Source organism: Papio anubis, chromosome 8, assembly GCF_008728515.1.
Source record: "Papio anubis isolate 15944 chromosome 8, Panubis1.0, whole genome shotgun sequence".
NCBI classification, from domain to species: domain Eukaryota; kingdom Metazoa; phylum Chordata; class Mammalia; order Primates; family Cercopithecidae; genus Papio; species Papio anubis.
Genome location: NC_044983.1, coordinates 98215343 through 98229804, shown reverse-complemented (window position 1 = coordinate 98229804; position 14462 = coordinate 98215343). Strand labels below are relative to the sequence as shown.

The following is a 14462-nucleotide window of genomic DNA, read 5'->3' as shown; positions in this document are numbered from 1 at the left end:
TTATTTAGTTTTTGAGATAGTATCTCATTATATCTCCCATGCTGGAGTTCAGTGGCATGATCATGGCTCACTGCAACCTCAAACTCCTGGCTCAAGCAGTCTTCCCGCCTTAGCCTCCCAAAGTGCTGGGATTACAGGTGTGAGCCTCTGTGCCTGACCTTACTGTGTATCTTTCTATTCTACTTTGTACATAAATAGGTGGTAGTCTTTTAAACGAAGAATTGGATCGTGCTGTGCCCTACACAATAGACAACATTCCATGTCAGTCTAGTTTGAATTCTGCCTTAGGTGACAATATTGACACATTTGAGAGTTTTGTTCATATTTCAACTAAGTTTTAATTTAAGTTGACATAAAAATTAATGAAGTACTATCTCGAGTAGATAAAGGGAAAAGAAAAATTTGCTTTATGGTGTACAGTTCTATGGATTTTAGTACTTGTGTAACCACTGCCACAATCAGGAAGTATTCTATTCTGAAACTTTAGTAATACTAGTGAATAATAGTAATACTGTTACTCAACTTGATTAATGTTCCTTTATATTTATTTCACAACAGACACATTTTTGTATTTGGTTGGGTAAAACTGAATGTTCAATTTTATGCTCAGCTGAATGTGATACGATTTGGTACTGCTTGTTACTTCACTATATAAACATAAAAGCACCACATACACATAAAAGCACACCTTATTGTATAACTGCAACAGTACTGATAATTGACTTATTGTTAAGAATTTTTGTTTATAGAATTACAGTTTTATCTTGGCATTGCGTTTTCTAAAAAGCTGGTACTGTAACTTTTGGTTAATTAGAGGCTGATGCTTCTAATGGTTTAAGTATTTGGTAAAGTTAATGTGGATACTTAATGGTATGAATATGATGAATGACAGTTGAAAGAAATTATAAGAGGTGTCTCTAAAACTTTCTGCTCCTTTAAAGTTATTATTCTGTGTGTTTCAGATTTCATGTTTCGAGTGCTTGCAAAGAATCTCAAGTATACGTACATGCTCTATCTGATGCTCGATGTGTGTTTGACATGGCTGTAAGTTCTTTCTTTAAATTATTTTGATATTTTAGCCAGGATGTTAAGTTAAAGACTAAGTATTGTTTTCTGCCTGTGTGAATTACTCTGACTACATTCAACGTCACACACCTCATTTTTATTACATAAGCATTCAGAGCTCTATACAGTCACACCTTTTAAGCGGGTAAAGGAGTGAAATAGTAATTGACTTGCATAAGTCTAGAAGAGAGTACAAATAAAATCAAAGAGCATACCTAACATTGAATCAATCTGTTTCTATCAGTAAAAAACCAAGAACTTGCTGTATTAAAGATCAGAACAGATATTTACCTCCCTAGGAGGGGGTTTTTAAAATGTTCTCATATCCATTACAATTTGGAAAAGCATTTAAATAATTTTTTTTCCATCCATAGGGAGAAATTGGCTTTACGATGAACATGTTAGACATTGGTGGAGGATTCACGGGAACTGAATTTCAATTAGAAGAGGTAAACTTTTCAGTAGATGACATAACAGAATAATTGCTTTCTTTGCTACTTAAGTGGTGGATGTGTAGAGCAGGATTTTTACAATGGCAGAAAGTAAACCCTGTAATGTCTCTTTAAAATTTTATTCTTAGAAAATGTGGATACTTAATGGTAGTTAGTAGACCTAGCTAACTTTGAAAAGTTTGATAGAATTCTTTGAACATTATCATGAAACATTTTCTATTTCAGTTGTGTTTCTATACTTAATGGCACAAATGATTTAATACTTAGAAAATACTTAGAAAACTTCACTACTACCTTTTTTGTTTTGTTTTAGAAAGGGTCTTCCTGTGTTGCCCAGGCTGGAGTGGAGTTGTGCAATTACAGCTCACTGCAGCCTCCAACTCCTGGGCTCAAGTGATCCTCCCGCCTCAGCCTCCCAAGCAGCTGGGACTTTAAAAAAAAAAAAAAAAAAAAAAGTCTTTCTATATTGCCCAAGCTGGTCTTGGAACTCCTGGCCTCAAGTGATCCTCCTGCCCCAGCCTCCCAAAGTTTTGGGGTTACAGGCGTGAGCCACCACTCCCAGCCAACTTTAGCACTTAGGCCAGATGCACGTCACACCTGTTTTCTCACCTTCCTGCTCTGCCCTCCTTCCTTCCTTCTGCAATATCTAGAAACTATGATTTGAAAATTTTGCTTCTGTTTTTAGTGATCAAGTATAGAAAAATGACTTAAAAAAAAAAAACAAATACCAGTAGGTATTTGTTATTAGCGCTCTCTATTTTTAAAATTAATGCCATTCTGATAGTTACAAAATAAATTGACTTGAAAGCATGCCTAATTAGTTGCTTGGAGATAATTACGAAGTTGCTAAGGTTCATAGTCTGTGATTGGAAGTGCTCCATTTTCCTAGAAGATTTTGTTAATATCAGTTTCTGAATATTGCGAATTATCTGATCCAATATTGAAACCATAATGTGGCATTTAAAATCCACAGGTTAATCATGTTATCAGCCCTCTGTTGGATATCTACTTTCCTGAAGGATCTGGTGTTAAGATAATTTCAGAACCCGGAAGCTACTATGTGTCTTCTGCATTTACACTTGCAGTTAATATCATAGCAAAGAAAGTTGTTGAAAATGATAAATTTCCCTCTGGAGGTAAGTTATGAAGTTTATAGTTTTATTTTTGTTGGTAGATAATTGCAGTTAGTCTGGAAATGAACAGATGGTCATGAAGTTGTAGGTGGTTTTCAGCTTTTAAAAATCTTAAAGCTGGCCGGGCATGGTGGTTCATGTCTATAATCCCAGCACTTTGGGAGGCCGAGCTGTGTGGATCATGAGGTCGGAAGTTCGAGACCAGCCTGGCCAGTATGGTGGAAACCCCATCTCTACTAAAAATACAAAACTTAGCTGGGCGTGGTGGCACACCCCTGTAATCCCGGCTACTCAGGAGGCTGAGGCAGAAGAATCACTTGAATCTGGGAGGCGGAGGTTGCGGTGACCCAAGATCATGCCACTGGACTCCAGCCTGGGCTACAAGAGCGAGACTCTGTCTCAAAAAAAAATCTTAAAGCCAAGATCCCATTCCATAAGACTTCCAAATCCAACTTTCTTGGTACTGATGTTTAGATATGTGTGTTTTCGATAAATGTCTACCAGATGATTAATTCTCATCCATTATTCTCTTCTGTTCTCCTTTTCTCACATGGATCACAGGGAGGCTCTGTTTTCATACTTTCTTACTTAAGGGCCACAAAGTGTCCTTGTAATCTAACTCAAGTCAAACCAACAAAAAGGCACTAGACAGTCCCATCTCGTTGGCTAATATTATTGTAGGAAATACTGTTTTACATTAACAAGCCTTTTTTTTTTTTTTTGGCTGTGGACTAATCCACATCCCATAGAAAAACTGTCCATTTCCCCAATATTGTTTTATTTTACAGCTCTGTTTTTCCTTGTTTAGAATCCAGTCCAGGACCACATTGAATTTGTCATTTCTCCTTGAATCTGGATAGCTTCTCAGCTCATTACTTTGTATTTTTTAACTTTGACATTTTCGAAGAGTAGAAATTTCATAGCTGATCCTTAATTTGGGTTTGTTTGATGATTCCTCATGATTATATATATATATATAGAGAGAGAGAGAGAGAGAGAGAGAGAGATAGAGTCTCGCTCTGTCTCCCAGGCTGGAGTGCAGTGGCATGATCTTGGCTCATTGCAAGCTCTGCCTCCTGGGTTCACGCCATTCTCCTGCCTCAGTCTCCGGAGTGGCTGGGACTACAGGCACCTGACACCATCCCTGGCAAATTTTTTTGTATTTTTAGTAGAGACAGGGTTTCACCGTTAGCCAGGATGGTCTCGATCTCCTGACTTCATGATCCACCCGCCTCGGTCTCCCAAAGTGCTGGGATTACAGGCGTGAGCCACCGCGCCCAGCCATGATTATATTTTTTAGGCTATGCATTTGGGGCATGAAGTCCACTGAAGTGTTAGTCTATTATTCTCACTTCATCATGTTAGGAGGCACATGATAGTGGTCTGTTCTAATATTGATGATGCTAGGTGTTTTTTCTTGTGTTGTCACCCAGGCTGGAGTACAGTGGCTCCATCAGGGCTCATTGCAGTCTCAATCTCCTGGCTTAAGCAGTCCTCCCACCTTCAGCCTGTTGCATAGCTGGGACTACAGGCCTATGCCACCATGCCTGGCTAGGTTTTTTTCTATTTTTATTTTGTAGAGGGTTTCGTCGTGTTTCCCAGGCTGGTCTCAAACCCCTGAACTCAAGTGATCCACCTGCCTCAGCCTCCCAAAGTGCTGGGATTACAAGCTTGAGCCAATACACCTGGCCTTGTGGTGATTTTTTTTTTTTGAGAGAGAGTTTTGCTCTTGTTGCCCAGGCTGGAATGCAGTGGCATGATCTCGGCTCACTGCAACCTCTGCCTCTTCCTGCCTTTCTCAAGCGATTCTCCTGCCTCAGCCTCCCAAGTAGCCAGGATTACAGGCGCGTGCCACCACGCCCAGCTATTTTTTTTATTTAAATGCTAGTTTTGAGCACTTGTTTAAGGTTGTGTCAGGCAGGTTTCTCTCCATTGTGAAGTGGCAAGTTAATTAGAGACTGTAAATAAACTACCTGTTTCTAACCAGATTTTCACCCCATTAGTTTTAGCATCTATTGATGAATTTCTAACTTCATTATTGTTTATATTAGTTAGCCTTTACTTAAAGAATTTTTCCTTCCCTCCTGTTTGTTTATGAGTTTAGACCGATAGATCTTTATTCATTAGGTTTATATAATCTATTACTCTCATTTGTCCCTTGACATGTCTCCGTTATTCTCTGAGCACTTCTTTATTTTTTGGTATATCAAGATGTTCCAGGCTCATTTTAACCTTTTTCTGCCTCAGTCCTGTAATCAGTTTCTCCAAGGAGCCTTGGTTTGTTTCTTGTGGAGAGTGATAAACCTGAAAATGAGTATTGGTTGTGCTAAGAGTAGAGCAGCTGTGAGTAGAATGGGTGTTTTCAAAGGTTTCAGAGTGAGGTGAGAGGATCTCTTGATTCCTGAAGCTCAAACCTGCGGTGAGCTGTGATCACACCACTGCACTCTAGCCTGAGTAACAGTGAGACCCTGTCTCAACACACACACACACACACACACACACACACAGATTCCCACTAGCAGTGTATACGTGTGAACTCTGGTTGCTCCTCATGCTCTTTGATATTTTGTATTGTCAGTCTTTAAGTTGATCCAGTCAGTAGGTTGGTGGTAATGGTATCCCATTGTAGTTTTAATTTGCATTTACCTGATGACTAATGATATACAGCACTATTTTCTTTTTCTTTTGTTTTTTTTTTTTTTTTGAGACAGGGTTTTTGCCCTGTCATCCAGGCTGGAGTGAGTGGCACAATCTCAACTTTATTTTTAATTCCACATTCAAACACATATTTAATTACTTGTGCATATATTGCCTTCCTCTTGCTGATTTGAAAAGAAACTAAAAAGTGTTTTTCCTTGCTGCTTGATCTTTTTCCTCTTTTTTTGAAACAGCAACTATCAGAAAGGCTTCAAGAATCTTAATACTTTTTTTTTTTTTTGAGACAGGGTCTCATTCTGTCACCCAGGCTGAAGTGCACTAGCGCAATCTTGGCTCACTGTCTCACTGTAACCTCTGCCTCCCAGATTCAAGGGATTCTAGTGCCCCAGCCTCCCCAGTAGCTGTGATTACAGGCATGCACCACCACACCTGGCTAATTTTTCTATTTTTAGTAAGATGGGGTTTTGCCATGTTGTTCAAGCTGATCTTGAACTCCTGACCTCAAGTGATCTGCCCACCTCAGCCTCACAAAGTGCTAGAATTTCACAGGCATGAGCCGTCGCATCCAGCCCTAGAGCACTTTTTTCTTGTGCTCATTGGTTATCTTCCTTTGTGAAATGAGTGCTGTGTGTCTTTTTAAGTTTAAATAGTTTGAGAAATGTGAAAATTACATTTATTTGTTTTATATGAGCCATTTCAATAAAAATTCATTTTCCCCTTTCCTGTTTTATTCCAGTAGAAAAAACCGGAAGTGATGAACCAGCCTTCATGTATTATATGAATGATGGTGTTTATGGTTCTTTTGCAAGTAAACTGTCTGAGGACTTAAATACCATTCCAGAGGTTCACAAGGCAAGTTTTATCAGAAATATTAAAGCCTATTTGGCATTTTATAAACTGAGCTGTTATTTTTAAGATGCTTCCCAATTTTTTGAAAAACATTTTAGAATGGGGAAAAATGCCCCTTTTGAGGATTTGCGTTCTTCTGGTGGAGTCCCTTTTTTAGTTTGTTGCCTTTACGTGGAGTTAATGGTACCATTGAGGCTTAAGGAGCACCCTGCCCTTGGCTCTAGGCCTTTTTTCCATGAACACATTGGATCTGAGACAGTGAAAAATACTTATCTACTCACAAATTCAATACCTGCATAAGTATGAGTAAAAATTGTAAAACTTTTCCTACAGAAATACAAGGAAGATGAGCCTCTGTTTACAAGCAGCCTTTGGGGTCCATCCTGTGATGAGCTTGATCAAATTGTGGAAAGCTGTCTTCTTCCTGAGCTGAATGTGGGAGATTGGCTTATCTTTGATAACATGGGAGCAGATTCTTTCCATGAACCTTCTGCTTTTAATGATTTTCAGAGGCCAGCCATTTATTACATGATGTCATTCAGTGATTGGTAAGGTGATTTTATTTTAAGGCAGGTGGGATATTTGAACTGTCCTTGTAGACTTGCTAATAAGTTTTAATTCTGTGATGAATGCTAAACTTAGAAGTACAGTCACGTATTGCCTGTACAGTGTAGTTGCTTAATGATGGGAATTTGTTCTGACAAATGGAACATTAGGTGATTTTATGATGGCATAGTCTACTACATAATCTAGGCTATATGGTATATTGCTCCTAGGCTGCAAACCTATACAGCATGTTACTCTGTTTAATACTGTTGGCAGTTGTAATGCAGTGGCATTTGTGTATCTTAAGATACTTAAAACATAGAAAGGATAATACATTGTGCTATGACACGATTGTGATAGGAATTTTTAAACTTCACTGTAATCTTACGGGTATACCACAGTCATATGTGTAGTCTGACCAAAACATCACTCTGCAGTGCATGGCTATAATAGAAAAAATGATGATCTTTTAAAGGTATTTGGAAGACTAGTTATAGTCCTATTTTATTATCCATTTGTTAGGTGATTACATGGTCTTTGGGCTTAAATTCAGAATTTAACTGAATTTTTTCTATTTAGGTATGAAATGCAAGATGCCGGAATTACTTCAGACTCAATGATGAAGAACTTCTTCTTTGTGCCTTCTTGCATTCAGCTGAGCCAAGAAGACAGCTTTTCCGCTGAAGCTTAAACAGGCATTAACGCTTCTTTAGATCTGAAGTTGCAGGTTAAGCTTGTCTGGTCAACATTCCAGTGTGGAAAAATAATTTAAACAATCTTATTCTCTTAATTCTTTTGGCAACAAAAACTATTAGTAATAGCTATTTGGGACCAGACAAAAACAGCTTTCATCTATAATTCATTGGGGATAATGGGAGATTAGATAATGTGTCCAGATTTAAACCTACCAGTTTGTCCTACCCCTTAAGCGTTTAAAATAAAATATGCAACAAAATGGATGACTTAGTGGAGATGGAAGCCCATTAATTGGGTTCCCCATTAAATCGTTTACATACAAGAACACAGTTTTTATACTAAGGATTTGTGTTTAAAGTCTTGTAAAGTTCATGTCTTTCACCCAGATATATCAAATGTTAGCGGAAGACCAGTGTGACTTCATTAGATAACGTTTAGTGTATTTAGAATGTGTAAATTTGTGCTTTGAACTGTAGTTTAATAAATGTAAAATTGCATCATAGTATTTGTTGACCTAATGTAACCCTTGTATGATTGCAATAAAATTTTGTGTAGATTTTACTGTTCTTTCAGGCTAAAACTTTGGGAAAGGGGCTAGCTAGCAAAGGTAGTTTTGAAATAGATGTGTATATGGACTGTTTTGAAGGGTTTTTTTCTTTATAGCCCAGTTAAGTTTTGTTTGGCTCAGTGCATTTTTCAGTTATTTAATTAGTAATTTAAGTAAAGTGTTTGGTAAATCATTGTGAAGTTCAGATTCATTATGGAGAGTTGATGTGCAGTAAGCATGATGTTTAACAATTTTAACACCAAAAATGTTAATCCTGCATAAATCAATTGTAATAATAAATAGGTGTTTCTGTATAGATAGAATGCATAGAGTACCTTAGTAAATCTTTGAATCACAATCTTTTGGCTGAAATGGAAGATTCTGTTAAATACTTTGAATAAACTTGGGGGGAGGGAAATAAAATTGCAGAAAACTGCAGAGCACTAAAACTTAAGAAGGGCTACATCTTTATCCAGAAACCTGTTGCTCTTTTGCACGGAATGTTTAAATTCAGAGTTGGGATGGGGGTTGGGGTGAAGCACACTTACTATCTTCAGTTGCAGTTATTTCAAATTTAGGATTTTTTGTTGTTGGTTTGAACTGTCACCTTAGTTTCTTGTTATTTCCAATTTGTTCTGCTTAGTCATTACTTTTGATTCTTTTCTTACTAAAACTTTATGGTGGTTGGGGGAAGGGAGTTAGCATCACTAACCTGACAGTTGTTGCCAGGAATTTGCTTTGTTTACTGCTAGTATATTAGAAATCCTAGATCTCAGAATCACAATAGTAATAAACAACAGGGGTCATTTTTTCCTAACTTACTCTATGTTCAGGTGTGGAATTTCTGTCTCCCAAGAGGAAATGTGACTTCACTTTGGTGCCAATGGACAGAAAATTCTACCTGTGCTACATAGGAGAAGTTTGGAATGCACTTAATAGCTGGTTTTTACACCTTGATTTTGAGGTGAAAAGAAATTGATCATGAATCTCTAATAAATTTAAATCTCTTGAACCAGTAGGTGCTTAATATTTTTTTGATTTGATTAATGCCCATTTGACTCTCATGGGTTCTATTAAAAATATGTATAGGACCCCAATCCATTGCCATCAAATTGCCCTTGGACTTTTTCAAGGTATATTATGGGGTTTTATGCAAAATTCCAAGCTACCATGTAACTTTTTTTTAACCGTTTAACAAGGAGGGGGGACTGCTTCCTACCTTCTTTACATGTTGTGCATTGTTGTGGTCCAGAAATGCCAAACCTTTTAAAGATGGTGCAACTTTGAGTCCTCGGCCTGACTATACAGGTCTTGAACTTCATGGCATATCAACTTTGCCATATCTGCAGGAGAGCTGTTCTATATGAAACAGTTCAGAGTTGCAAATATCACATGTGAATGATATGGTAACTTTTAAGAAATGTCTGTATTGTATTTGAAGACTGTTTGCCATAAATCTGAAATTTGAACCTATGTATTTCAATTTGGTATGCTAAAAAGTTCTGAATTAATGTAAATTTTTTTGTTATAATATTGTAATCTCAGTTCAAAAGTTAACTGAAAATATAAAGCCCAATGATTTCTATATAGTAAATTGAACTGTAAAGGTAACTTGTGTGTGATTCTGAATACATAGATAAATGTTTTTATTCCTCATGTTTTGCTTTGGCTTCTATCTGAAATAGAGGTAAAATTTTACATATTAGCTTTATGTATATTAACAATCTTGCTTTATTAGAAAGTAAATTGATTCTGCTAAAAAATGCTGGGAGTTATGTATAGAACAATGAAATTTTGATAAAGTCCAGTATATATGTGAGCACTGTTTCCAGGACAACCTTTTCTAGATACTTCAGTTCACTAGCCTCTTAACAATTTTAAACTTGAACTAAATGAATAGATTGACAAATTAAGTTAGATTTATTCTAAGTAAACATGGGCATTAATACCATTAAATGGAAATACTGGGTTAGAGAAGCCACACATTGCTTAATTCCTTTTTTCTTGTTTTTTAGAGTATATATTTTAGTTTGCTAACCTGTCTTGGCCTTAAGAAGTCTTCTGAACTCTGCTGAAATGAAAAGCATCTCTTTGTTCTTTGAACACTTTAGTTAACTCGGTGACTTAATATTTTGGGGAGTAACTTTAAAGATTTACTTCATTATTCAGGCAATACACTAGTATAGGGTGGTAGTTAAAGGTGTAGACCTTGCCCCAGTCTGCTTGACTCAAATCCTGCCTCTGCCATTTACTGTCTGTATGGACATAGGCTAGTCACTTAACCCTTTTGTACTTCAGTTTTCCCAGATGGAAAATCATGGTAAGGCCAGGCACAGTGGTTTATGCTTGTAAATCCCAGCACTTTGAAAGGTCGAGGTGAGAGGATTACTTGAGCTCAGGAGCTCGAGACCAGCCTTGGCAACGAAGGGAGACCCGTCTCTCCAAAAAAAAAATTTTTAATTAGCTGGGTGTGATAAGTGCCTGTAGTCCCAGCTACTCAAAAGGCCAAGGTGGGAGGATCGCTTGGGCCCAGGAGGTGGAGGCTGCAGTGAGCCACGATCGTACCACTGCACTCCAGTCTGGGCAACAAAGTAAGACCATATCTCTAATAAGAAAAGAAAAAAAAGGATGGTAATAAAAATAGCAGCTTCGTAAGGTTATAAGGATGTAACAGTTGTAAGGTGTTTAGAACTGGCTGGCACACAGAGCTCAATAAACAACCCTTATTACCTGTTATATGATACTGATTTGGACAAGTTGCTCTGGGCCTTGGTTTCCTGCCTGTAGGATGAAGACACTAGAACTTAACCTTACCAGGCCTTAAAAGTGCCTGGCACATGGATGCAAATGGCAGATAGTGCCAGTGGTTGATAGCTTGGTATTAACGTCTCTTTAGCACGTACTTGACCATTCTCCTTTGTCTTTATAAGCTGGACTTTTGGTTGGGCGTCAGAGGAAGGTTTTGTTTTGCTGCCTGTTAGTTGATTTAATTTTAATGTAACCTTATAGTATTATCTAAAAGCACAGGCCGGGCACAATGGCTCACACCTGTAATCCCAACACTTTGGGAGGCTGAGGCAGGCGGATCACCTGAGGTCAGGAGTTCGAGACCAGCCTGGCCAACATGGTGAAACGCCATCTCTACTAAAAATACAAAAAATAGCCAGTCATGGTGGCGCGCACCTGTGCCAGCTACTCAAGGCTGAAGCAGGAGAATTGCTTGAACCTGGGAGGCAGAAGTTGTGATTGCACCACTGCACTCCAGCCTGGGTGACAGACCGAGACTCCATCTCAAAAAAAAAAAAAAAAAAAGTAATAGTAGAAACTTAAATTGGCAGGAATCAAAATATAAAACAAAAATTAGTCTTCTACATTTGAGTTGTGAGTAAATCCTATGAATCGCATTCATCCTGAGAGGAAAAAGGTGTGGTGCAAGTAATTACAGAAGTAGGCTTTCATAATGAGGATAAACCTGGCCTAGGAACAACAAACGAACTAGTTTTGGACTTGACTGGTATTTGCATTAAGTTGAAGCTAACCTGAAAAGTCTCAGTTCCTACTCAGACATCCCGAGAAACTTTTCTCTTTGCATACAGATGGCCTGTACTACACGTATCTTTTAAATAATAGTGCATGTCTTCACCCAGAAAGGAGTATAGATACAGGAACACAAACCACCTAGATTCAAAAGGCAATGTGACTTTAGTGTTACACAGCTGAAGATTTTGTTTTATTTATTGGAAATAGACTATAAAAAGTTTTTTTAAAATGGCAATTCGTAGAAAGCTTAATCTACACAACATGCTCCATGTTGTGGTCTTGGGGTACTAAATGGAGAGAAAAAGAACATCTTTCATACTCCTAAATTCCTTAACCTATGTATGTAATTGTCATCAGCTTTAAAAGCAATCCCATTGTTAAGTGATCTTTCAAACCCTGATTCTATGATGATACTGCTTACATCTGTCAACCCTTTGCAGTTGATTTGTCGATGGCCTGAGAAGATTAGCACTGGATCAGGTATGGGCAATTAAAGAGTTAAATAGGGTTGTGTAGATGTTTTAAAGCTATCGCAATATCTTATTTAGATTACTTTTAACTCCAGAGTCCAGCTAACCTTTATTTGTTTTTTTTTTTTTTTGAGACGGAGTCTCGCTGTGTCTCCCAGGCTGAAGTGCAGTGGCGCGATCTCGGCTCACTGCAAGCTCCGCCCCCTGGGTTCACGCCATTCTCCCGCCTCAGCCTCCCAAGTAGCTGGGACTACAGGCGCCCGCTACCACGCCCGGCTAATTTTTTGTATTTTTAGTAGAGACGAGGTTTCACCGTGGCTAACCTTTATTTGTAAATAATGGTGCCCAACTTCATCTGGTGTGCACCTGTGCCTACAACTTTGTCCCCATTGTTTTTAGCAGCAGTATGCAGAGGAGGGGACGCTTGGCTGAAGTTTAAGAATTTTAGTTCTAGGCCAGGCACCGTGGCTCATGCCTGTAATTCCAGCACTTTGGGAGGCAGAGACGGGCAGATCACGAGGTCAGGAAATCGAGACCATCTCGGCTAACACGGTGAAACCCCGTCTCTACTAAAAATATAAAAAAATTAGCCGGGCGTGGTGGCGGGCGCCTGTAGTCCCAGCTACTCGGGAGGCTGAGGCAGGAGAATGGCGTGAACCCGGGAGGCGGAGCTTGCAGTGAGCTGAGATCGCGCCACTGCGCTCCAGCCTGGGCGACAGAGCGAGACTCCATCTCAAAAAAAAAAAAAAGAATTTTAGTTCTGTGAGTTTATTGGTTTTCTCCCATCTATTTTCTATTTTATGTTTCTCAAATTGCTCTACTTTAAGCAGGTATGGCGGGGTGGAGGGTTCTCAGCCCTATTCTAAGCCTTCTGTCTTCCACTTAGGCAATTTTAAACTTCCGCTAAGGTTGCAGCAATGTTTTATCGCTAAGAACGTTACTTTTTCCCTCATCACCTCGGTCCTCTTTCCTCCAGCTCTGGACATTCTAAATTGTCTGGTTTTTGTTTTTGTTTCTAGACAGAGTGTCACTCTCGGCTCAGTGTAACCTCTGCCTCTCAGGTTCAAGCGATTCTCGTGCCTCAGCCTCCGGAGTAGCTGGGATTACAAGTGCACCACCACTATGCCCGTCTGATTTTTGTGTTATTAGAAACAGGGTTTCACCATGTTGACCAGGCTGGTCTCAAACTCCTGACCTCAGGTGATCCGCCTGCCTCGCCCTCTGAAAGTGCTGAGATTACAGACGTGAGCCACTGTGCCCTGCCTAAATTGTCTTGTTTTATAATCTGTAACTCTTACGATTCCAAGCATTCCCTGTATCTGAGTGGGGACTAAAGAGCCACTAGGCAGCTCCGAGTGCATGAGTAGAGTTTGTCCACTGAAAAAATGATCTGTCCCAGCTGATTAGTTAGGGAACTTCTTATGCCATTATGTCAAGGTCTTAGCTGATTCTCAATTTGTATCTCGTGCCTGAAGGGTGATAGGCTGTCTACCAGCATTCTAGAACCCAGCATGGTAAGGGTTGGGCCTCTGCTTTCAGTGTAACACACCCCTGCCATCCCAGAGACTGGGCTACCTTTTCTAGAGAATGAACAAATGAGAGCGGACTCTTGTCCAACTGTGCAGTGTAGAGAAAAGGATCTGGGATTTGAGTGGTTAAACAATCCTTATTTTGCCCCCACCTCCAGGGATTTGGACTGCTGCCAACTCCTGCTTTGTTTTGTTTTGTTTTGTTTTTTGAATTTCTGAGTTTTTTGTTGTCCGTTCTGTTGGCCTTGGGATTCCATTTCCTGAAGCTGCTAAATTATAAACTAATCTGTCCATTTTCCAGCTTTCATTTTTTTTTAATCTCGAGTTTCCTGGTGAGTTTCACTCCTTTTAAATGCTTTTTTAGTTAGGGAAGGAACAAGGATAGGTATGCATTTCCAATCTACCAGTGATTATGTGCCCCTCAGTATGTACCACATGTGTAAACCTAACTATCAAAACAAGGGCCCTTTTAGATTTTGGGTGACAGTCCAAACTCTCCTCTTGGAACTAAATTTGGGAGGAATTTTAAAGGTACTCTGGTATCCGCACAAGGTTACAATAATAATACATGAAGTTTTATACCTTTTGTGGATTGATGGTACGGGGAACCAACAACCCTTTACCATAGTGATATACAGAAATAAAGTTTTAATTTCTGCATTTATGTGGTTTTGGTTTTTTGGTTTTTTGGGTTTTTTTTTTTTTTTTTTGTGAGACGGAGTCTTGCTCTGTCGCCCAGGCTGGAGTGCAGTGGCGCGATCTTGGCTCACTGCAAGCTCCACCTCCTGGGTTCACGCCATTCTGCCTCAGCCTCCCGAGTAGCTGGTACCACAGGCGCCAGCCACCACGCCTGGCTAATTTTTTGTATTTTTAGTAGAGTCGGGGTTTCACTGTGTTAGCCAGGATGGTCTCGATCTCCTGACCTCGTGATCCGCCCACCTCGGCCTCCCAAAGTGCTGTGATTATAGGCGTGAGCC

General features: G+C 39.2%; 1 protein-coding gene across 12 annotated transcripts in view; it reads left to right on the top strand.

The window, feature by feature from the left end:
- The window catches only part of AZIN1 (antizyme inhibitor 1), a 39486-nt gene extending 29884 nt beyond the window's left edge, over positions 1–9602 (top strand). For 8 of the 12 annotated variants that reach the window (XM_031669308.1, XM_031669309.1, XM_031669310.1 and 5 more), the window contains 6 exons: positions 963–1044; positions 1440–1514; positions 2491–2653; positions 6045–6160; positions 6491–6705; positions 7283–9602. In XM_031669308.1, the coding sequence (XP_031525168.1) occupies positions 963–1044; positions 1440–1514; positions 2491–2653; positions 6045–6160; positions 6491–6705; positions 7283–7394 (763 nt within the window). In that variant the 3' untranslated portion in view covers positions 7395–9602. The remainder of the gene's footprint in view (positions 1–962; positions 1045–1439; positions 1515–2490; positions 2654–6044; positions 6161–6490; positions 6706–7282) is intronic. The other 4 variants (XM_031669303.1, XM_031669304.1, XM_031669305.1 and 1 more) reach the window with 2 other exon arrangements.
- Positions 9603–14462: the final 4860 nt, after the last annotated feature.